The 22299-nt window shown below is 36.6% G+C and overlaps 1 protein-coding gene across 10 annotated transcripts in view; it reads right to left on the bottom strand.

Annotated features, from left to right (window-relative positions):
- The window catches only part of KYAT3 (kynurenine aminotransferase 3), a 54092-nt gene that overhangs the window by 4281 nt on the left and 27512 nt on the right, over nucleotides 1-22299 (bottom strand). For 9 of the 10 annotated variants that reach the window (XM_082833136.1, XM_082833137.1, XM_082833139.1 and 6 more), the window contains 8 exons: nucleotides 21437-21523; nucleotides 20523-20648; nucleotides 20306-20426; nucleotides 14121-14197; nucleotides 12790-12879; nucleotides 8630-8816; nucleotides 3980-4056; nucleotides 3479-3565 (listed from right to left, as the gene is read on the bottom strand). In XM_082833136.1, the coding sequence (XP_082689262.1) occupies nucleotides 3479-3565; nucleotides 3980-4056; nucleotides 8630-8816; nucleotides 12790-12879; nucleotides 14121-14197; nucleotides 20306-20426; nucleotides 20523-20648; nucleotides 21437-21523 (852 nt within the window). The remainder of the gene's footprint in view (nucleotides 1-3478; nucleotides 3566-3979; nucleotides 4057-8629; nucleotides 8817-12789; nucleotides 12880-14120; nucleotides 14198-20305; nucleotides 20427-20522; nucleotides 20649-21436; nucleotides 21524-22299) is intronic. The other variant, XR_014325984.1, reaches the window with a different exon arrangement.

The following is a 22299-nucleotide window of genomic DNA, read 5'->3' as shown; positions in this document are numbered from 1 at the left end:
GTTTTGCCCTAAATTCAACCTGCTTTCTTTCAATTTCCACTTTCTTGGCACGTTTTACCACCCTTTTATTTTTCGCTTTTCCAAGAGGTTGGATGAGGTGTGTCAGCTTTCCCTACAGGGACTTCTTGGTGTTGCCCCACTATCTTCCAATATTGAATGCTGATGCAAAGGAGGTGAGTTCACGCTGATCCTCCTCTCCTGTCTCCATGGAGGCCTTGATCATCTTGTCTAGATGCCAACGGATCATTTATAAAGTCCAATAGATTAAAACAAGGCATATCTCAGTGTTATTCTGTGACAATGTTCCCTGAGACAAGCCATTCCCTTCCCATTTTTAGATTTATTTGTTTGTTTTCAATGGAAAGCATTCTCAAACTAAAGCTATACAATTCTTTCCCAGTTCCATTGGTCTGGCTCCCCTCACCACTCCCTCCAGGAACTCTAGGTATTTCATTTGTCTTCCACGTCTGTAATTTTTCTAACATTTTAAAATTCTTTGTTCCTGGGAGTTCCCTGGTGGTCCAGTGGTTAAGACTCTGCGCTTTCACTGCCATGGCCCGGATTCAATCCCTGGTTGGGGAATTAAGATCCCACAAGCCACATGGTGCGGCCAAAAAAAAAATTCTTTGTTCCTTTCTACTTCTTTTTGCTCACTCTTCTCAATCCTCAGTGTGCTTACAGAAGTATTTAGTGTTCTCTGTGCTGTTTCCAATGTCACTACAATTACCAATAGCTTTATTTTTTCCCTTCAATTTCTTACCTGAGCTCTGACAGCTGCCATTTCATCTTCTTACATTATCTTACTCTATCTTCCCTGAACTTTTAAAAATCTCTGCTGTAATTCGTTTTACATGTTTTGAATTTGAAATATCACACTTTTGGTTTGCTCTATGTAAACATTTTTTTCTTTTTTTGGTTGAATATTCTCTGCCTGATATTGTTTTTCACTGTACCTTTCTCCTTTTCCCCTTACAGTATCTTTTTAGATTCATAGCTGGTTCCTTTTAATTACTCATCTTTGATTGAATTCTCTTTGTAAGCTCCCACTGCCAGCACACCTACGTATGGCTCCTATTGTTCTGGGTAATGAGTAAGCTACCTGCTGGCTCTGTCTATGATCTGAAGATGTATTTGCAGGTTTGTATAAAGGAAGATCCAGGGAACCACTAGAAGGGAGTAGAAATTATCTCTGGCTCACAAGGTTAAATATGATTAATGTAGAGTTCAGAGAGAGGGAGTTCTTTTAGACTTTATTTCTTTCCAACTAATTTAATTGGCTCCCTCCAATTTAACGTATCCACACTGCCTCAACACAGCTTTAGCAAAACTGACAGAGGTGAAGAGCAAATCTATACAGCCCTTTCTTTCCACCTGGTTTGCACAGGTGCTAGATGACATGACTGTATGTTTCTACTCTGCCTCTTCCATGGGGCCAAATGGGTCTGGAGAAGTTCCCACTACCAGTGCATTTACTGTTCCTGCTGTTCTGGATAATGAGTAGGCTACCTGTTGGCTCTGTCTATAATCTGAAGATGTAGAAGCAGAAGCCTTTCTTCGTGTCTTCCCTCTACCATTACCTTCACTGATTTGGCAACTCTTTCTCACTTCCTGGGGGATTTGTGGATTTGTTTTCCACTCTCCTAGTTGTTTCCTTAATAATTTCCAAGAAGAGAATGGGGAAGGGCCGTGTTTACCATTCTAAAACTGGAAGTCTTATGCTACTTTTTTCTTCTGTTAGTTCTGTTTATAACTTCAAATAATATACCTCTGTTTCTAGATCCACTATAAGATGCGAGTGTTAATGGCCTTACCCTTCCTTCTACATTTCAGACAATTAAATGTTGACATTGTTATGCTGGTAAGATTTATATTCTATTCTGGATAAGTCTCCCATAGTTTGTCTATAGGATGGCTCTAAAAGTTGAAAACAGTGTTTACATCATTCTGTCTAGACTTATACATGAGTGTGCAGGTATAGAGAGTGCCTTAAGCTTCATAAGATTGTTTTCAGTAGTGATAACATCTTATCACTAAATTGTTAAAAACAGCAAATAATAATTCAGATTATTTTTAGCACAGATCTGATGGTACTGAATTCTCTTAGCTTTCATTTACTAGGGATGTATACTGTTTTCAGTTTTAAAGGATATTTTCCTGGATACAGAATTCTAGGCTGACATATTTTTTATTTCAGCACTTTAAAGGTGTCATTTCATTGTAATCTGGTCTCCGCTGTTTCTGATAAGAAGTTAGTTAACATTTGTACCTTTGCTCCCATGCATGTGAGGTATAGTTTTTCTCCAGCTGCTTTCAAGATCTTATCATTATCTTTGGTTTTCAGCAGTTTGATTATGATGTGTCAAGATGTGATTTTTATTTGTATCCTGTGTGGCTCACTGAATTTTTAGATCTCTAAGTGGCTTTTCACCAAATATGGGGAAAATTTAGCCATTATTTCTTAAAATAGTTTTTCTGCCACATTCTCTCTCTCTTTTTTTGATACTCCAGTTACATGTATATTATTACTTGACACTGACTCATAGATCTGAGACTCTGCTTATTTTTCAAAAATAATTTTTCCCTCTTTTTTCTGATTGGATGATTTCTGTGGATCTGTATTCAGGTGGACCCATTTTTTTTTCACAACCTCGATCCTCTGTGTTTAGCCCCATATATTTTTCATATCAGATATTACTTTTTTTTTAAGATGTTGGGGGTAGGAGTTTATTAATTAATTTATTTATTTTTGCTGTGCGAGGGCTTTCTCCAGTTGGCAAGCGGGGGCCACTCTTCATCGCGGTGCGCAGGCCTCCCACTATCGCGGCCTCTCCCGCTGTGGAGCACAGGCTCCAGACGCTCAGTAGTTGTGGCTCACGGGCCCAGCTGCTCCACGACACGTGGGATCCTCCCAGACCAGGGCTCGAACCCGTGTCCCCTGCACTAGCAGGCAGACTCTCAACCGCTGCGCCACCAGGGAAGCCCCAGATATTACTTTTTAAAATTCTTAAAGTTCCATTTGGTTCTTTTTTAAGAATTTAAAATTAATTAATCTAGCCACTCATTATGACCATATTTTCCTTTAATTTCTTGAACACATTTATAATATCTGCTTTAAAGTCCTTGTCTGATAATTCCTACATCTGGGTCACCTTAAGATCTATTTCTATTGACTGCATAGAAGTCACATTTCTTTTCATTAAGGGTCACATTTTCTTGTGTCTTCACATGTGTATTAACGTTTGGTTGCATGCTGGACATTGTAATGTTACAGGTAAGGAGTCTGATTACATTGCAATCCAGTAAGCTCAACTTCAAAAAGTGCTGAGTTTTGTTCTGGTAGATTAATTTTATGGCAGCAAGCCAAAAATTAAAAACTGCATATGAGTACATCATGTCTAGCAACAGAAAAAAAATGGTGATTTATAAATCAGAAGGAAGGACATTATAAATGTGTTTTTGAGTAGAATAGGGAACTTACTTTAATGAAGCAAAATCGCACAAATTTCTCAAACTGTAATTTGGTCTCTGCATTACAGAATGCTGAAACTGGGATGGCTGACAATTTCTGAAAAACAAATAGGAATATAAAATAGGAAAAACAGGAAAACTACTTACACTTTAAATATTAATTTTTGGAGTATAAACATTAAAAACAAATAGATATTTCTAAATATTCACAATAATTTCCAAAAGAAAAATTTTTTAAAAATCCTCCAGGGAATTCCCTAGTGGTCCAGTGGTTAGGACTCCACACTTTCACTGCCAAGTGCCCAGGTTCAATCCCTAGTTAGGGAACTAAGATCCCGTAAGCCATGCAGCGCAGCCAAAAATAAAATAAAATAAAATAAAATCTTCCAAATAGCTATGAGTAGAATATCATGTAACAAAACTACAGTTAACAGTTTTCAAAGCATGTCAGCAGGTTTCCTTCATAAATTATAACATTTAGCACAATATTGCAAAGGCCAATAAACATTACCTTATTTTTAGTCATCCATTTTACAAATTTATAGTCATAAGGTTCATTGCTGTTCTTCATATCAGAAAGGTCTGTATCTAAAACAACAATAAAAATTGGATGGCCTATGTATTACATCTGAGGCAATGTGCATTTCATCTGTCTATCAAGATTCAAAATTTTCTCTCGAAATGTTCTCATGCTGGATTCATACTGCGTGGTGTGGTGGGAAGTAAGGAATTCACAGAGAAGCTTTACTGATACTCTAAGGCAGTACTCACATATACATCTGATTGATCATGCTTGTGTATATAGCTTTTAGCATTGGAAGAGAGTAGGAAAAGGGAAGGACAAAGAAGAGTGTTGCCTTTCCGTTTAAAAATAATATAAGCCTCTATGATCATTATTAAGGAAATAACACCTAAATTTAGAGTACTCATCTGTAATAATTATGTCTCCAAATGGTAATTCATTATTAAATTGTAAGCTCCACGGGGGTATTGCAATCTATCACTATCCCCATCTCCTAGGTCAGAGTCTAGCATATAAGTAATGAAAAGCATATTTGTAGAATGAATAAGTTAATATTATTCATTATTAATGAAGGGAAAATGCCTATGTAGTTCTCCCAAGTGATATCTTTATTGTTTCCTCTTCCAAACATTATGCTTAAAAATATTTTCTTTTAAATTTGGTGAAAAACTGCAAATATGTATTCTTATACTTATCTCTTGTTCCAATCTTGCTTTAAGGTCTGGGCAAGATATTTCTCTGGCATTCAGATTCAGCAATCTACATTTCATATTGTTTCGATTTTATTGACTTGTACTCAAGATCTGTTTGAATGCCCCAAAGCAACAAACATTGATGGCTACTGTAATCAATGAAAGTTTACAATTTATTACTCAAAATAAATTGAGGCAGTTACCTTTACCTTTTTTCTTTTATTCACTAAATACTCCTGGGTCCCTTCAAATTAACAGTGTAAAAACCTTGACATTGAAGAAAGTTTCACCTGTATTTTTTTTAAATGACTTAATATGGTTTTCCTTAATGATTGTATTTCAGTTTTCTCCTGTGCTTTAAGAATGTAAAATTTCCATATAATAATGCTAATAATACTCTACCATTTATTACTATTTGTTAAGCATGTTACATGATTCTCTCATTTATTTGTCCTACAATTCTGACAGAAGCAACAATCCTCATTTTACAAATGAAGAAGTTAAATTACTATTTCAAGTCATAAGTATGTATGTGTGTTTAACTCAGATTTGGCTCTAACAAAATGACAACTTAAAATAGAGTCTAACTGTAAATTATGTGAAAACTCCAAGTGACAAGTACACAATAGTAGCATACTCAAAGGTAACCTGGAGAAAGGAGTGATTACAGCAGTAGAAGAAAGAACAGGAGGGTACTTACTAACTGTAATTGACACAGGCTGTACTACTCATTTATTCTTTTTTTAAAAAAATTTTTATTGGGGTATAGTTGATTTACAATGTTGTATTACTTTCTGCTGTATAGCAAAGTGAATCAGTTATATGTATACATATATCCACTCTTTTTTAGGTTCTTTTCCCATATAGGTCATTATGGAATATTGAGAAGAGTTCCCTGTGCTATACAACAGGTCCTTATTAGTTATCTATTTTATATATAGTAGTGTGTATATGTCAATCCCAATTCTTCCAACTTATCCCCCCCACCTCCACGCCTGCTTTCCCCCTTGGTAACCGTACGTTTGTTTTATACATCTGTGACTCTATTTCTCTTTGTAAATAAGTTCATTTGTACCATTCTTTAGAATCCACATATGAGCGATATCATATATTTGTCTTTCTCTGTCTGACTTACTTCACTCAGTATGACAACTACTCATTCTTGTAACGCTTAGAAAAGAGAAATTTATTGCCATGGTGCTCAAAGAAAAATAAGGGAATAAATACAATTCTAAAGACTATAGTTAGGAGAAAGTTGGAATCTACTTCTTTTGAATGCTTGAGTCAGAGATTCTCAAAAAAACTAAATATTTCTTTATTGAAGGTAGGAATTTGAACCATATTATAATAGCACTAGCTTATTTAAGTAACCTATGAGAATCAAAATAGGTTGTTGCATTCACACTATCTCCTCCCTAATTTTGGACCTTATCTCACTAGAACTACTGTAATAATCTTCTTATTTGTAATCTTGTCTTCTAGTCAAATGTTTCCCTTTTTAGTTCTAGGATGATGCTCACCTGTCAGGAAAGTTGCCTAGTATAGCAGAAAAAAGATAAGTTCACTGGTTAGGACATGCATCTCTGGATTCAGAGCCCAGCTCTGCTACTTATTAGTTGATTAACTTCAGTAAATTTCTTGATTTTCTATCTCGTCTTTCTCAACTATCAATGGGGATATAATAGCACCAATCTCATAGGGCTTTTGTGAGAATTGTGATATTTGTAAAGCTCTTAGCATAATACCTACTAGATCATAAATGCTCAAAAAATATTAACCAGTTAGCCATTGCTATAGTTTTAAAGAGAGTTACTATGTCCATGAATTTTATGGCTCATTTTTATTTTTAAGCTACCATCAAGTGAAAGTGTTGTTTCTTGCTTCTGTCTTTAGCAAATTGTGGGACCAACCTCTAGTATATGGAAGAATTTCTACACTCAAATCAATCTGAGAAGATGAAAGAGTAAAATAAAATGAACTTCATCTTCATATGTAGAAGGGTCCTATAGATACTAACATTTTTCTCACACAGGTGAAGGAGGACCATAAATAACACACATCTTTTTTCCCCATCATCATTAAAGGTTTTATAGCCCAAATCCTTTCTGCTCCTATTACAACCACACTAGTTCAAGATCTAGGACCTAAATCAGTATTACATGCAGGCTGGATCAACTAAGGATAGAATGAGAAACTGTTTAAGAGCTTAATGCAAGCAAAGGTTGCATTACTGTCCTTTTGATGTTTAATGTCAAAATGTGCTAAGTGCCTTTTAGTTTGGTTCTAGAAAAGACTTATTCTTATCTAAAAGCTTATCTAAAAGCTGTTAAGTTTACTTTTATCCAAGAATTATGTAACTAATTCCATTTTTCTATTTGCCTTTGCTGCCATGAAGTTTGGACTCAAGTTAATGCTAATTACAATACAGCTGACCCTTGAACAACACAGGTTTGAACTGCATAAATCCACTTATACACAGATTTTTTTTTCAATAGTAAATATCATGGTACTATACAATCCAGAGTTGGTTCTACACTTATGTAGAACCTTGGATAAGGAGGGACTGCATGTACAGAGGGACCTCAGATACGGAAGACCAACTATAAGTTATACACGGATTTTCAACTGTACAGAGAGTTGGCACCACTAACCCTGCATTATTCTAGGGTCAACTACCATATGAACCTAGGTGACTAAACTATTTGCTTCTCCCACTCCATGTTACATTGATATATGAATATTTCTACTTACATATTATTGCATAGGAGACTTTAAATATGAATTAACTCAAATTCTTGTTGGAAGCAGATAAAATAATTTTCTCCTAAACAGACGAAAACTGCTATTTCTTTTTATCATTGCATGAAATGAGCTGCACATTTAGGCCCAGTACAGGGAAGGTGATTTCCAAATCTTAGAATATAGAACATTATAAAGGGTTTTATATAAGAATGGAGCTTGGGAGCCTGACAAATATAGCTCTCTGGTAACAGCAGAACAAGAACCTCTGGTCACCATGGCCTCTGCTTCTCTCATGACAAATGAGGAAATAACAATCACTGTTTTGTTATAAAATTGAAAGTTTCTAGCTTTATAAAATTTGGTATATTTAAAAGACTTTTCAAGTTTGGTGGCATATCACTTCATTATAATAAAACCTTAAAATATTTAAAACTGTTAAGAATGGCTGTAATTTATATAATTTCTGTCAAAATAAATTATGCCCTTAAATTTACTATGACTAACACTAGAATTTGGGGGAAGAAAGATGTTATACATAAAACATTATCATGCTTCTAACTTTAGATTTGTGTGGCATGTCAGAATTACATATAACAGCTTCAGGTAATATAAAGGCCATTGCTTTTTGGAGACAGAACTATTTGGAATCTAGCTGTCTGACTTCAGGCAAGTTATTTAATATTTTCTAAGTCTTCATGACCTTAAAAATGGAGCAAACAATGCTTTTTTCCAAAAGAGTGTCTGAAAGTGCTTGGCATGTAGTAGACCTTCAATAAATGTTACGTTCCTTCTTAACTTCATTTCAGTATACTCTAAAATGACAAGTATTCCTCAATAGCATCAATATTCCAGAAATCATATTTTTTTAAGTAAAAAGGAAACTAAAATTTTACTAAAAGGAACACAAGGAACATATATTATTTCATGTACCTGTGTTTTAAATTACATACCAGAACAAGATGACAGCAAATTCTATGCTTAATAGAATATCTAGAACAAACGACTCCAAACCATGTAACAACAGTCATATTTAAGGTTAAGAACCTAATCATCAAGATGACTGTAGATGACTGACACTGTGGAAATCCATTTTTCCATAAATGAAATGCTGATATGGCTTTGACACCAATCTTTTCTTCATAATTCTGATACAATTTCACTCTTAAGTTTCTGTATGTTTGAAATAATAAAAACCTTTACAAACCTAGCAAAGACACATCAGCAATGATGAAGTATCCCCCATCAGGAACTATGGGTTTTAGGCCAACACTTTCAAGTAAATGTACCATGCGATTTCTTTTCACTTCTAACTCTTTTGGCAAAGAATTAAAGTAGCATTCTGGGTCATCCATGCGCTTGATGTCAATCCAAAGAGCTTGAGCCAAAGCTTCCTGTATATTAAGATTGAAAAATGTGGAAAGGAAATATGGTAATGTTATTTACTGCAGAATTTATTGGTATAATAAATAAAGATTGTTGGCAAAAAGTCATTCAGGGAATTACAGTTGAATTCCTGTGAACCTATGTGAATTTCTACAGATTAATGGAGGAATCAGTTACATGGAAATGATTAAATCTAATGTGAAGAGCTGAGAATGAACCATGAATATCCAAACTGAAACAGAGGTACAGTTGTCCCTTCGTATTCACGGGGGATTGGTTCCAGGATTCCTGCAGATACCAAAATCCATGGTTGCTCAAGTATCCATAATACACTCAGCTCTCTGTATCCCTGGGTTCTGCGTCTGTGAATTTCAACCAACTGTGGATCCACAGTCTTTGGTTGAATCCATGGATATAGAACCCATGGATAGGGAGGGCTGACTGTAGTATATAAAGATGGCTTACTTGGCAATGAAAAGACATCGTTGTTTTCTATTGAGGTTAGCTTTAGAGTTACTTGCTAGATCTAAGTCTGAAAGATGACCAGAGAAATGATGAACAAGCCAGCATTTCCCCATTACCTTGCAGGACGAGGTAGCGTAAATGAAAGTTGACCCACTGTGTCATTCCTCGTAAGTGTGCACATCCCTGCTCTAATCATTCACATCCCAGGAAGGAGGTCTAAGTCCCACAGGGGTTAGAAATGAGTTTCTGGGGCATGTGGAGTTACTTCTCTACCATTCTTCAGGAAAGTCAGAAGAGAAAGGCCAAACAAAAAAGCCTGTGTTGTTTAGATCAGGCAGGTGTCTTAGAAGGCAACAGGTCAGGAACAGATAAAGAAGTCCAAATCAGGGCATGCATAGAAAACAAGGATGTGTACAAGAAGGAGGGCAGAAATTTGGTACGTGAACTTAGAAATACCAGTTCTCAGAGCAAACAAGGAGATCCAAACAAATAATCAAGAACCCGGGACAGTTAAGAGACAGAGGGGCAGAACAAAATTGCCAAATTTTAAGGAAATTGATCAGAACCAAGAGACAGCAAGAACTAAAGGATAAATTCATTCACTCAGTCAATATATGTTGAGTATCTATGTTAAACTTGGCATTGTGATAAATACTGGGAATATAATGATAAACAAGATAAACATGGTCCTTGCCTTTATGGAGATTCCAATTAGTGTGTATTGGCAGGGACATGTGAGAGGAATGAAAAAGAAAACAAACAGATGAAAAGATCAGGATATAATTTGTTCTGCTGGAAGAACTGAGAAGTCTGGTGTGGTTGAAGGGTAGCAAGAGAGATAGCATGGCAAGAGAAAACACTGAGACGGAGAAGGGCAAAATCACAGAGAAGACTGCATGTCAACAACATTCAACCGGAAAACAGCAATAATAATAACTCCCCAGAACTAAAAAAAAATCTTGGATAAATAAGGATCAGTTGCTTCAGCCTCAGAATCTGTGGTTCACCATTGGAATCTATGTTTCCAGTTTCCAAACATGGCTGTCTGAGGGCATGGGAAAGAAACAAGCACTTAGCTGAAATGGAGAATAAGATAGTTCAGAAAAACATGTTCTAGGTTCTTAGATGAATCTTTCTTTTCCTCAGTAACTTATTATTCCCTATAGTAAGAGATATTGCCTAGAAAATTCAAAGCCCAGGAGACATAAACATCTGTCCTCACCGTAAAATTATACTGGACTCCTCTTGTCTCACACCCCACATGTGATCCACTGGCCAATACTGTCAGCTCTACCTTCAAAGTATATGCAGAACCCAATCACTACCTACCACTCCTACCATCCCCATATGGGTTCAGTCCATTGCTGTCCCTCTCCTGGATCATTTCAATAGTCTGCTAACTCAACAAAGCGGCTAGAGTCCCTTTGATAACACAAGTTAGATCATGTTACTCCTGTGCTCAAAACTCTCCAGTGGCTTCCTATCTCACCCAGGCTTTACGGTGACAAACAGATCCCTACTCGATCTGGCTCCCAGCTACCTCTCTGATTTATTCCCTCCTATTCTTCTCCCTTGATCATCCCGTCCCAGCCTTTGTGCTTTTCACTGGTAGAAACTGCCTGCCCTAGGGCCTTGTACTGGTTTTCTCAGTCTGTAAGGCTCTTCTCTAGTTAACCATGTGACTACTTAACCTCCTTCGGTTCTCAGCTCAAATGTCACCTTCTCAGTGAGGCTTTCAAAGACTACTCCTTTTAACATTGTGTATTTTCCCCATTAGCACTTTATATTCTTCTTCATCTGTATTTTATTCTTCTCCATTGCTTCTATCAACATCCGACATATTATGTTATTAGGACATTTACTTGTTTTTGATCTGCACTCCCCCACAAGGCTGTCAGCTCCAGAAGGGCAGGAATTTTTGACTGCTGTATCTCTAATGCTCAGTAAATATTTACTGAATAGGTGAATGGATCTATTTTGAGAGGATGAAATATGTTTAAAATATAATAAAACCAATGTCTGACTAGGCTTTATCATCATATATCACTTCAGAGAGTCACTGGAAAAAGAATTTTAAATTAGGATTTCTTTTCTCCTTTAGTAGGTATTTTTGACGGGAGGAAAAAAGTTTATTGTAGCCAACATATTTTACTGTTTTGACCTTTTAACTGCCTTCCAAAAAAATAAATTTTTTCTCAGTGTTCTGATTATTCACAAAGTAATAGTACACAGATCCCTGTTTTACAGATATTAAAAAAATAGAAAATATAAAAAGTCTTGCAACCCACCCCTGACCCTATCTACTAATTTCATCTATTCCCCCCTTACCCCTACAAATAGCCACGTTTACTAGTTTCTTACGGATTCTTCCAGAGATCCTTTAAGAAAATAGAAGCAAATCGTTTCCCCCCTTTCTTATACAGAATATAGCATAAATATATACTGCTCTGTATCTTGCTTTTTTTACTTTATAATATATCCTGGAAATCTTTCCATGTCAGTAATTATAGAGCTTCCTCGTTCGTTTTTTTTTTCTTTCTTTCTTTCCCTTTCCTTTCTTTTCTTTTCACTTTTAAACAGCCATGGTGATACAGTAATGGTCCCCAAAGATGTCCATGTCTTAAAATCCAGAATCTGTAAATATGTCACCTTGCATGGTAAAATTAACTTTGCAAATGTGATTTAAGTTAAGATCTTGAGATGGAGAGGTTATCTTGGATTATCTGTGGGCCTAATGTAATCACAAGCATCCTTATAAGGGAAAGAAGGTGGCAAGAGAGTTAGTGTCACAGAGGGACATGTATTGACAGAGGCAGAGGTTGCAATGATGTAGCCACAAGCCAAGGAATGTGAGCAGCCCCAAGAAGCTGCAAAAGACAAGGAGCAGATTCTCCCTTAGAGCCTCTAGAGGGAATGCAGCAAGGCCAACACCTTGCTTTTAGCCCCATAAGACCCTTTTGGACTTCTGACCTCCAGAACTGTAAGATAAAAAATTTGTGTTGTTTTAAGCCACTAAGTTTGTGGTAATTCGGCACCAAGAAATAGGAAACTAATAACAGTCATATAACATTTAAACGTTTAGACAGACCATAGTTTATTTAACCAATTGTCTATAGATGGACTATCCCCTATCTTCCTCAATGAATGGTCATATACATAGAGCTTAAGTGTGCAGATAATACCTAAAGGTAAATTCCCAGAGGATACATTGCTGCTTCACAGAGCACATATATCTCTAATTTTGCTTGGGGCTGTCACTGTCCTCCAGAGAGTCTGCAGTACTTTGTAATCCCACCAGCAATGTATGAATGTTTAAAGTTAAAACATCATGTATTAAAAACAAAACTATTCTTGATAGCAATGAGTTTGTGTTTGCTCCTAAATTTCCAAAGTATACTAGAAGCCCTGCTCAAAAAGGACATGAAGGGAGGAATGAAGCCAATTCAAGTACACAACATAAAACTAACACCTCCACCCAAAGACCATGCATCAGCCCCAAATTACTATAAGGCCTACCTGTAAAGGAGTCGCACAAGTATAAACGGTATTTTGTTGAACTGTCTGTAAATGTTTTATCAAATGTTTAGGACCAATGGACCAGCCAAGCTGGAAAAGAAAATTAGATTTGAAAAATGAATCTAATTGTAAGTACCAAATTTGATAGAGTAGGTAAGCTTAATGTAATTATTAGATATATGCATTTCTAGAATGCTCACACTATGAAAGTAGTGTAGTCTTAGTAGTTAGAAACATTTCAACCCTGATCATTTTGTAGAATAGTTTCCAACTGGAGTCACTAAATTCTGCCTTCAGAAGGTAAACAGTGCCTGCAATCATTATTATCTTCCCCCCTCTTTGATTTGCTACTTCTAATATTCTGGAGGTCTAATAACCAGTAAAAAGCTTGTTTGACTTTGGGCTTCCCTGGTGGCGCAGTGGTTGAGGGTCCGCCTGCCGATGCAGGGGATGCGGGTTTGTGCCCCGGTCCGGGAAGATCCCACATGCCACAGAACGGCTGGGCCCGTGAGCCATGGCCACTGGGCCTGCGCGTCCGGAGCCTGTGCTCCGCAACAGGAGAGGCCATAACAGTGAGAGGCCCGCATACCACAAAAAAAAAAAAAAAAAAAAAAAAAAACTTGTTTGACTTCAATATAGGTAAAAGTAACTCTGAATGAGGGCCGTAAGGGAGTCTTCCATAATTTGGTTCTCCAGCCCTCATTTTTGATACTGTCTGCTTCTTAGCCAAGTTTAGAAGAGGTGAAGTTGGAAGATAACCAAGTTTCAATTGGATCAATTGTGATTGTACTACATAGTGCAGTGGTTAAGTGTGTGGATTCTGAACCTAGACTTCCTGTCCTGGCTTGAATTCGAATTCATTAGCAAGGTAACCTTAGGCAAGTTACTTAGCTTCTCTGTACTTTAGTTTTATTGTCTGTAAATGGGAATAATAAATTATACCCACCTCATAATGTGGTTATGAGAATGAAAGGAATCAGTATGTGGAAAGCTCTTAGAACCTGACACATAGTAAGTGCCAAAATGTTAGCTATTATTTTTTCTCCTTTTATATTAATATACAGTAATCTGAACATTCTTTGCAAAGAAAAGAGTACCATTAGTTGGTTACTTATAAAATTAAAAAATTACCTAATTTTTCTTACTTTTAAAGGAATGATTAAGTCTCAAAAAGGATAAAGGCCAATATGAAAACTGAATGAGTAAATAAGCAGATCAGTAAGTATAAAACCCTGGGTAAACTGAATATCTATGCATTTAAAACACAAAAAACTCTACAAGAAGTAAAATACAGGCCTGTTTTCAAACAGTTAAATTCTTCTTCATCTTACCTTCCAGCCAGTGACACTGAAAGTCTTTCCAGCACTTCCTATCGTTATTGTTCTCTCCCACATACCTGGAAAAGTGGCTGAACAGAAAAAAGAAAAAAAAAAAAAGGTTAGATAATTGCTTTACAGTCAGTCTACACTCAGTATAATCTAAAAACATAAATGCCTTATAGTCAGTATAGTTATTTCAATAGGTTTTTTTAGAGATAATTTAACTTTAACCCAAACACAGTTGAAAATGTTACCATGCTTGAAAACATTTAAGTGGCAAAATTATCTCCCAGGGCAGGAATGGCAGAGGTGCCAGCAGGCAGCGCTCCAGGCCGGTTCAGTGCTGTGGTCACAGGAGCAACAGCACTCAGTGCTCAGCGTTAGTAGTAACTGGGTGCCCAGCATAATCATTCTGTGGCACAGTTTTGCTTGTGGTTCTGGCTAGTGTTTAGCTCACCTCTACTCTGCCCATTTTCTGAGTCTATTTCTACAGGATTCCTAGGGCAATGGTTCTTAAAATACAGTCCCCACACAGCAATAGCAGTATCACTGGGGAACTTGTAAGAAAGGCAAATTCTTGGATCCTCAGAAACTCTGGGGAAGGGCCAACAATCTGCATGCATGTGTGTGAGTGTGTGTATGTGTTTTATAAATAACTTAGTGAGATATAAATCCCATGACATATAGTTCACTCGTTTAAATGTACCATATCCACAAAGTTAAGCAACAATTACTACAATCAATTTTAGAACATTTTTTTTCACCCCAAAAGAAGCCCTATACCTATTAGGTATCAAGCACTAATATTCCCATGGCCAGTAATTTTAGCACTTATGCCTGAATGGAGCTTGTCTAACACATGTATTTTCTCTGTAATGCACAACACAGCTTTCCTGCTCTTAGAAGCATTAGACAGCACTTCAGCACTATATTTGGGGGCCATTTAAAATAGCAAAATCACTGTGAAAAGAACACTTGCTTATAGAACAAGCTGTAATAAGAAGGCAGAGTGTTGCCTTGTTGACCTTAACTGGAAACATCCATGTCAGGCAACTCAAATTTTTCACCCCTCTGGACATGTCTGCAGATGAAGCACTCTAGTGATTTGGGGGTTACAAATGTATTTTAGTGAGTAGATGAATTCACAAATACAGATTCCATGAAAATGGCAAATGACTATATAAAAATTTTCAAGTTGATTGATACCTTTAGTAAAATCATTCATTCACTTATTCATACACTCATCAAACATTTATTAGCAATGATCAGGTGCCAGGTACTAAGCTAGGTCTAGAGGAAACAATGACAAGAAAGATGCAGTTCCTATCTTCAAGGAGCTTAATGTCTAGTGGGGGTTGGAGACAAGAAGAACAATTATATTACAGTGTGATAAGTGCTATAATAGCAACAGGCATGGAATATTCTGCAAGGATAGGAGATGGTGTTAGGGGTAGTTCTCTGCAGTCAGTAATGCTTGAGGTGAGACTTGGATGACCACATAGGGCTTTGCTGGGTAGAGAAGGGGAAAAAAAGGTGTTTTGGACAAAGGGGATGCAGGTATCAAAGTCATGGAGGTATAAAATACAAGAGTTGGTGAATTCCGTTGGACATCAGTAAATTATTCCTCTGTTAATCTGAGAATGCTACCTACAAAACTGTTTTTTGGATTCCTCAAGTAATTTAGTTGTGAAATTCTTCACGTGCAATTCCACAAGTTTTTCACCTTTTTTTTTTAGAGGTACAATAGATGCTCTTACATTGTTCTAAGAGTGTTGGTATGCACAAAGGGAAAATAAATACCCATTTTTGGGGGGCTAAGTTACTGTCTTCTTGAAGTAATCTTCTCATAAGCAAGTTAAGTGCCTACTAAAATGTAAGATAGCTAAAGAAAGTTCCAAAATGGATACATACGCAATTTTAGCCTATCACGAAATACCTGTCAACATTTGTAAAGGCAAGAAAACAATATAAATCAGAGAAGTTACCACTGTATTCTCTGTGAAGTATAAGAAAACCCAAAAAGACAAATGAAGAAAATATTTAGAGGGTCCATTCGAAGAAGGAATATTCTAACATTTGATGTAAATAACCATATCCTTTCAAGTTTTGAGACATTTCTAGTCTTCTATTTAGTCTTCTAAAATATTCCAAAGGACACGACAGATGTCGCACTTTCCTACTTGATCACAGAAAAATCCAAACTATGTATAATGCAGATTATCACTTCCTTTAAAATAATAATATATATCCAAAATCAGGAAGGCCTATTAGTAAAAACAATATTTAGAAATAAATTCTTTGAAAATAAAAATTACCCAAACTAATATAATACTAATATGTTTTAACAATAAGTTATACATGAAGGAAATAAAAACTATGCACACATCAAATGTAGGTTTCATTCACAAAATATCAAATCTGACTATAGCATAAATTTAAAAGGAGAGCTAAGTAATTTCTTGATGGCTATTTTGACCATATAAAAGAGGATGTCTTTTTTCAAGGAGTAAGCTGATCAGCTAAATAATTTACAAGGAATTTTATACTAATTTTCCAAATATCAATAGATTAGCATATAAATATCAGTGTATTAGTATAATCTCTTCCAGAAGAGAGGTTTCATTTGTCGACTGTAATGTCATTTTACTGAAACCTGCAGAAATCATTTGAGTCAAGAATCTGATTCAGTAAGAACAAGTTCTACTATTTCAATAAAAAGGGCCCTAAGTAATTTAAAACATCTGAATGTCCATGTCCTCTCCATCTCAGAGATCTGGGGAGCTACAGAAGTTAATGTAAACACATAAGCAGAGCAGATGACCACAGCACTGCATGTGAATATAGTAACCTAAAGAAATAAAAAAAATCTTTGCAGGTCTGATGATTTTAAGAAAACGTATCCAGTTCCAGTATTGGTAAGTTTAGCTTGCAGTTATACCTGAAAGGCAGCTGGTCTTTGTACTTCTCATTTATGATCCTTAAATCAGCCACAGCAGCTATAACAGTTATTCACAGGTGACTTAGGCTTCATTAGAAGTCAGATAAAGATGAGAGATATGATGAAGAGTGAAAACTACACCAGGAAAACTGCCTCTGTGACAACATGAAGATGATGCTAATTTCATGATGTATGGCCAGCAAGCCTTACTGTATTATATTAAAGAGCTACTATTGCACTCTGTAAATTGATGGAAGAGCCATTTAGCATCTTTCATGTAACAAAGGCCACTGTATTTAATAGAATAAGTTTTCACACATTTGTACTCTCTAAATAATGAAATAGTGAATTCATTTTTTTCTTGTTTTAACTTTATGAGTTGTTAAAACAACTAAAAAATCTGAGTTGAAAATATATATCTTTAGGAAATAACATCATCATTTACACTTTTACCATGAAGGGCTTATAATATAAGGTTTAAACAATAAATTTCAAGATCATTTAAAGTAATATTTTGGAAAGAATATTGCTAAACTGAGTTAACTAAATTTTTTAAAGCTTTGAGTCATTGCATAGGCATGAACATTTGTAAAACATGTAAAATGTTAAGTATAAAATTGTATTTATTCATTAGATAGATACCTCTTCCTCTCTCTGCTTAATCTAAAAAAATTACCAAAACATTAATTGTCCATGTTGGTCTGATTTTCAACTGGGAAGAAGTTAGTGACCTGAGACAGAGATCATCAACAAGATGTGAGAAGGTGAGCTGTGATGCAATTTTGACAAATAACAAAAGTCTGCTGCGCTAAGGCACCATATCTTGCAAATCTCTGACCCTCTTCTCTGTTTATACATTCTTCCTTAGAAGATTCATTCTCTTCCATGGGTTCCACTATCAACAACATTTTGATGACTGCCAAAAATAAATCCCTTCACAATTTGATCCTGACGATCAGGCCTATAATTCTACTTGTTTCTAGACATCTCCTCCTCTATGTCTCAAAGACACTGAAACTTAGCAAGACTAGAGTATGAGAAGCAGGAATTTCCTTTGCTCAGCTCTTCCCCATAGATCTGTTCCTCCTCCCACATCTCCGTCCCTGGGTAAGGGCCTCATCACTGCCTAGTGGTCCAGGCTAGAGATCTCAGAATCACACTTGCTTGCTTTCCCACCTTCAAAGGCTATATTCTGTGCCCTATAGTTTTTACTTCTAAGCAGCCCTCATGTATCATCTCCACCGCCAGGGCATCTGACTTAAGATCCTCACCTGTAGCTGGTTCTTACCTTTATAATACAAATCCAATATGGAACTAATTACCCTGCCTCGTCACTACCTGTTGCAGTAGTTCTCAAAGTATGCTCACTGGTACCCTGATGATCAAATTAATTATTGACTTTTTAAATAGAACTTAAAAAAATCAATATTAAGTTTTCCACAAAATTTTCTTAAGCCACAAAATTTTAAGCACTTAAGGTAAGTGCTACCACTTATCTGATAGTGAATGCTACCAACAGTGAAACAAATGAGCATTAGAAAATGAACATTAATGGCAAAAATCAGAAAAACTCAGATGTATTTGTTTCAATAGCACTTTGTTACAGGTAAATACACACAGACTTGTAGTTTTTACACTGACTTCTAATTACTGAATTTCTGTTAAGAAAATTGCCTCTAGTTTCATGATGAAATAAGTATGTATTGTCACTATTTCATGATGTGAACATCATGACTTTAAGATGCTCTATCACTAAAGTAAGTTTCAGAACCACTGACCCCCTCAATGAAGTTTAAACTCTTTATCCTCATATATAAAGTCCTTCAGAATCACCCTACTTTTCCACTCTCATCTGTGCCAGTTACTGCAACACACCCTTCTACCACTTAAGTATATCTTGATCTTTCATGCCTCCTTGCCTCAGTGCATAAAACTTTAACTGATAGGAATTTTCTTTCTATTTCTCTGCCTAACTAAGTCCCGTCTTTTGCCCACTCCTTTGTTGATCACCTGAAGCAGATGCTTTCTCCTCTGTGTCTCTACAACAATTTGTAATTTGCCGCGGATAATTATGATATGTGCAAAAACTATTTATATATAAGTGCACTCATTTTAAAATTTATTGGTTCCTGCCAGTGATTTTAGTTATCCTTCCCTCACCCTTTTCATACTTCCTATTCATTTTATTCAACAATTACTTTCTGACTGTCTACCATGCACAAGACACTTTCTGGGAACTAAGGAGTCAGAAGAGACCAAAACATTTAAAAATTCCTACCTTCTTGCAGGTTCGAAGTAAAATATATAGATGCTGATATTTGTTATAGAGGAAAAAACAAAAACAGAACGGAAAAAGGACAAAGAAAATGCTGGAAGGAGAGGTGTAACTATCTTAAATGTTGTGGTCATCAAATTTGACATCTGGGGCTTCCCTGGTGGTGCAGTGGTTGAGAGTCTGCCTGCCGATGCAGGGGACACAGGTTCGTGCCCCGGTCCGGGAAGATCCCACATGCCGCAGAGCGGCTGGGCCCGTGAGCCATGGCCGCTGAGCCTGCGTGTCGGAGCCTGTGCTCCGCAACAGGAGAGGCCCAACAGTGAGAGGCCCGCGTACCGCAAAAAAAAAAAAAAAAATTGACATCTGAACAAAGACCCCAGAGAGGTGACAGACTGAGCCATTTGGATATCTGGCAAAAAGTGTTTCCAGGTATAGGTAGGGAAAGTGCAAAGACCCAAAGGTTGCAGCCCAGTTTATAACCCTATAGTTGATATAAGTTTGGATTACCTCAGAAGACACTGTGGCTTTTGTGAGATGGCCCAGTAGTAATGGTGAAATTCCAGGCAAGGGCCACGCAGCAATACCTTACTGTCATGACAATTTTTTCCTGTTGACCTGGCATTTTGGCAACCTGCTCAGCAGGGACAGACCAGTTCAGGAACAATTAAGTTCCCTATGTCTTATATGCCAAGTAATAGCTAGATTCTTGAAAAAAGCTAAAACTAAAGGCAAAAGTACTACTTCTCTGGTTTCATAGTTTTATAGTGTGATCCAAAATCTCGTCTCCTAAGTTTGTACTGCTTGTCCTTCAATCTGCTCCTAAATTCACTCAAGCATCATTCATTCAAGGCCCATTTTTAAGCACTCACAGACATTTACCCATTACAAAGACTATTTTAAAGCTCTTCTGGGATCCTTTCCAATCAGATGTTCCACACGTGCCCAAACACATTTAGATTTGTGATTCTATGTAATAATTGGTACCTATTTTAAAATGCTTATTTCCAGTATACACAAGCCATTCATAAACCTCATCACTGATGCAGAGTGTGTCATATTTGATGCAAAGGTCAGCAATTACTTGGAGTTCCTCTTTGGTATACACCTACACATATGAAAGGAAACAAAGGAGCAGAGCCAATTATTCAACATGTGAGAAAATGATGGACCAGAAGACTGTATAAAGATATCAAAGACTCACCTTGCCAAGGGGGTTATGCGGAGTATTTAGTATTATAGCTTTAGTTTTGGAATTAAATTTGCTTGCCAGTTCTTGAGGATCTAATGTCCAGTCAGAACTAGACCATTTTTTCCCATCAACAAGTTTCTAAGCATGAAGAATGAAGATGTGATTTAATTCAGTTAATTTATGTTTGCTGTCCTACAAAAAAGTAACCTAACAAGGAAAAAAAAGTAGAGAAAGGCATGGCAAAGGTAACTGAATAGATGACAAACAAAGAAAAGAAACAGAAATAACTAAGCTTTACTCTGCCTTAAGGGCCCAACAGGATGTGAGTTCCATGCTCATACCTGTTAATTGGAAACATGAACTCTGTCAACATTAACGGCTGTGAAAGTGCCTATATTCCTTCAAAGGAGCCAGCTCTAACTATGGTTAACACATCTGATACTATAAGACTAATAGAAGATTCTGTAATTCACCTTGTATCACTTACTTTGATGAAAATTTTAAAAAGACAATGGATCTATACTGTATTCCTAAAGATAAAAGCAGAATTAAAAAAAAATTACTTCATTCAGAATTCAATAAGCATTTATTGAGCACCCAGCATATACCCTACACTGTTAGTCACTGGGGACCAGAGCTATAAAAGTGAGTCAGAAATGGTTTCTGACCTGGTGGTGCTCAGTCAGTAGGGGAGACACATAACCACAAAAAATAGTATTACACACAATGTAGACGCTGATACAACAGACAGACGTGCAAACACAAGATAAAGTAATAAAAGATCCCCCTTTAAAGTTGTTACCTTCAGTCATAGTAGAGATATATAGTAAATCCCAAAATGTAATCAAAGTAGGAACTTTACTGGCAACAAAGTCATGGTATTTACAAAACTTCTTAAAACATGTGAATCATAGGGGCAAACTTACAGATCTCAGGGGAATAAAAACAGGTATTGCTCCAGCCATTCTCACCATGGGCTCATAGCAGTCATAGAAAGGCACTATCACTATGACCTGGAATAAAACCAAATAACACAACATATTAATCATTAATCCATTTAACAAATATTGTGTACATACTATGTGCAAGGCACTATACTACACGCTGAGATGCAGCAGTGTAGAAAGCAGGCTTTGTCTTCTCATATCTGAGTGAAAAAGACCTTGGGGATAAACTTGTCGGGATCCTTAATTGGAGCCCTTGATCTCTTAGGGAGATCTGTGGATAGGCTTGCAGTGGCACCCTTGGAATTGTATGTAAAATTTTTTACATGCATAGGTATATTTTTCTGGGGAAAGGGGTCATAGCTCTCATCACATTCTCAAAGGGATGTTCCAGCCAAAAACATTGAGTTTAAATTTCAAATTAGAAAATAAATGATCAGTGACAGAGCAAGACCATAAGGAAAGAGAGCACTGCAACTGACGCTCTCCGCTGTGGAGTACTAATTTATAAGTATTATCCTGAGAGTAAAGACGTTTGTCGTTTCTCAAAAGCATCCCTAAACAAAAAGCGTATGCAGGTAGACAGGATGCTACTGCTAATGTCTGATAACCACAATTTCCCTCCAGATGACTTATATCTGGATCCTTTTTTCCTAGCCCCTTGAGATATACTTCCTGTTCCTTTTCTCCTACAGGCTCTCTCTCAATCACTCATGGCCTGGCTTTCAGGTCAGTGAGCCAGACTAACCTGTCCAGTTGGTATTCCTTCTGCAGTATGCCAGCCTGGACCTAGCATCCCTAACTTTTTGCTTTTCTATAAGGAGGGTTTGAACACATAATTTATA

The sequence above is a fragment of the Leucopleurus acutus genome (genome assembly GCF_964270905.1).
Source record: "Leucopleurus acutus genome assembly, chromosome: 2".
NCBI lineage: Eukaryota > Metazoa > Chordata > Mammalia > Artiodactyla > Delphinidae > Leucopleurus > Leucopleurus acutus.
Note: the sequence above shows the minus strand (reverse complement) of the source record. Positions and strands in the feature narration are given on the sequence as shown.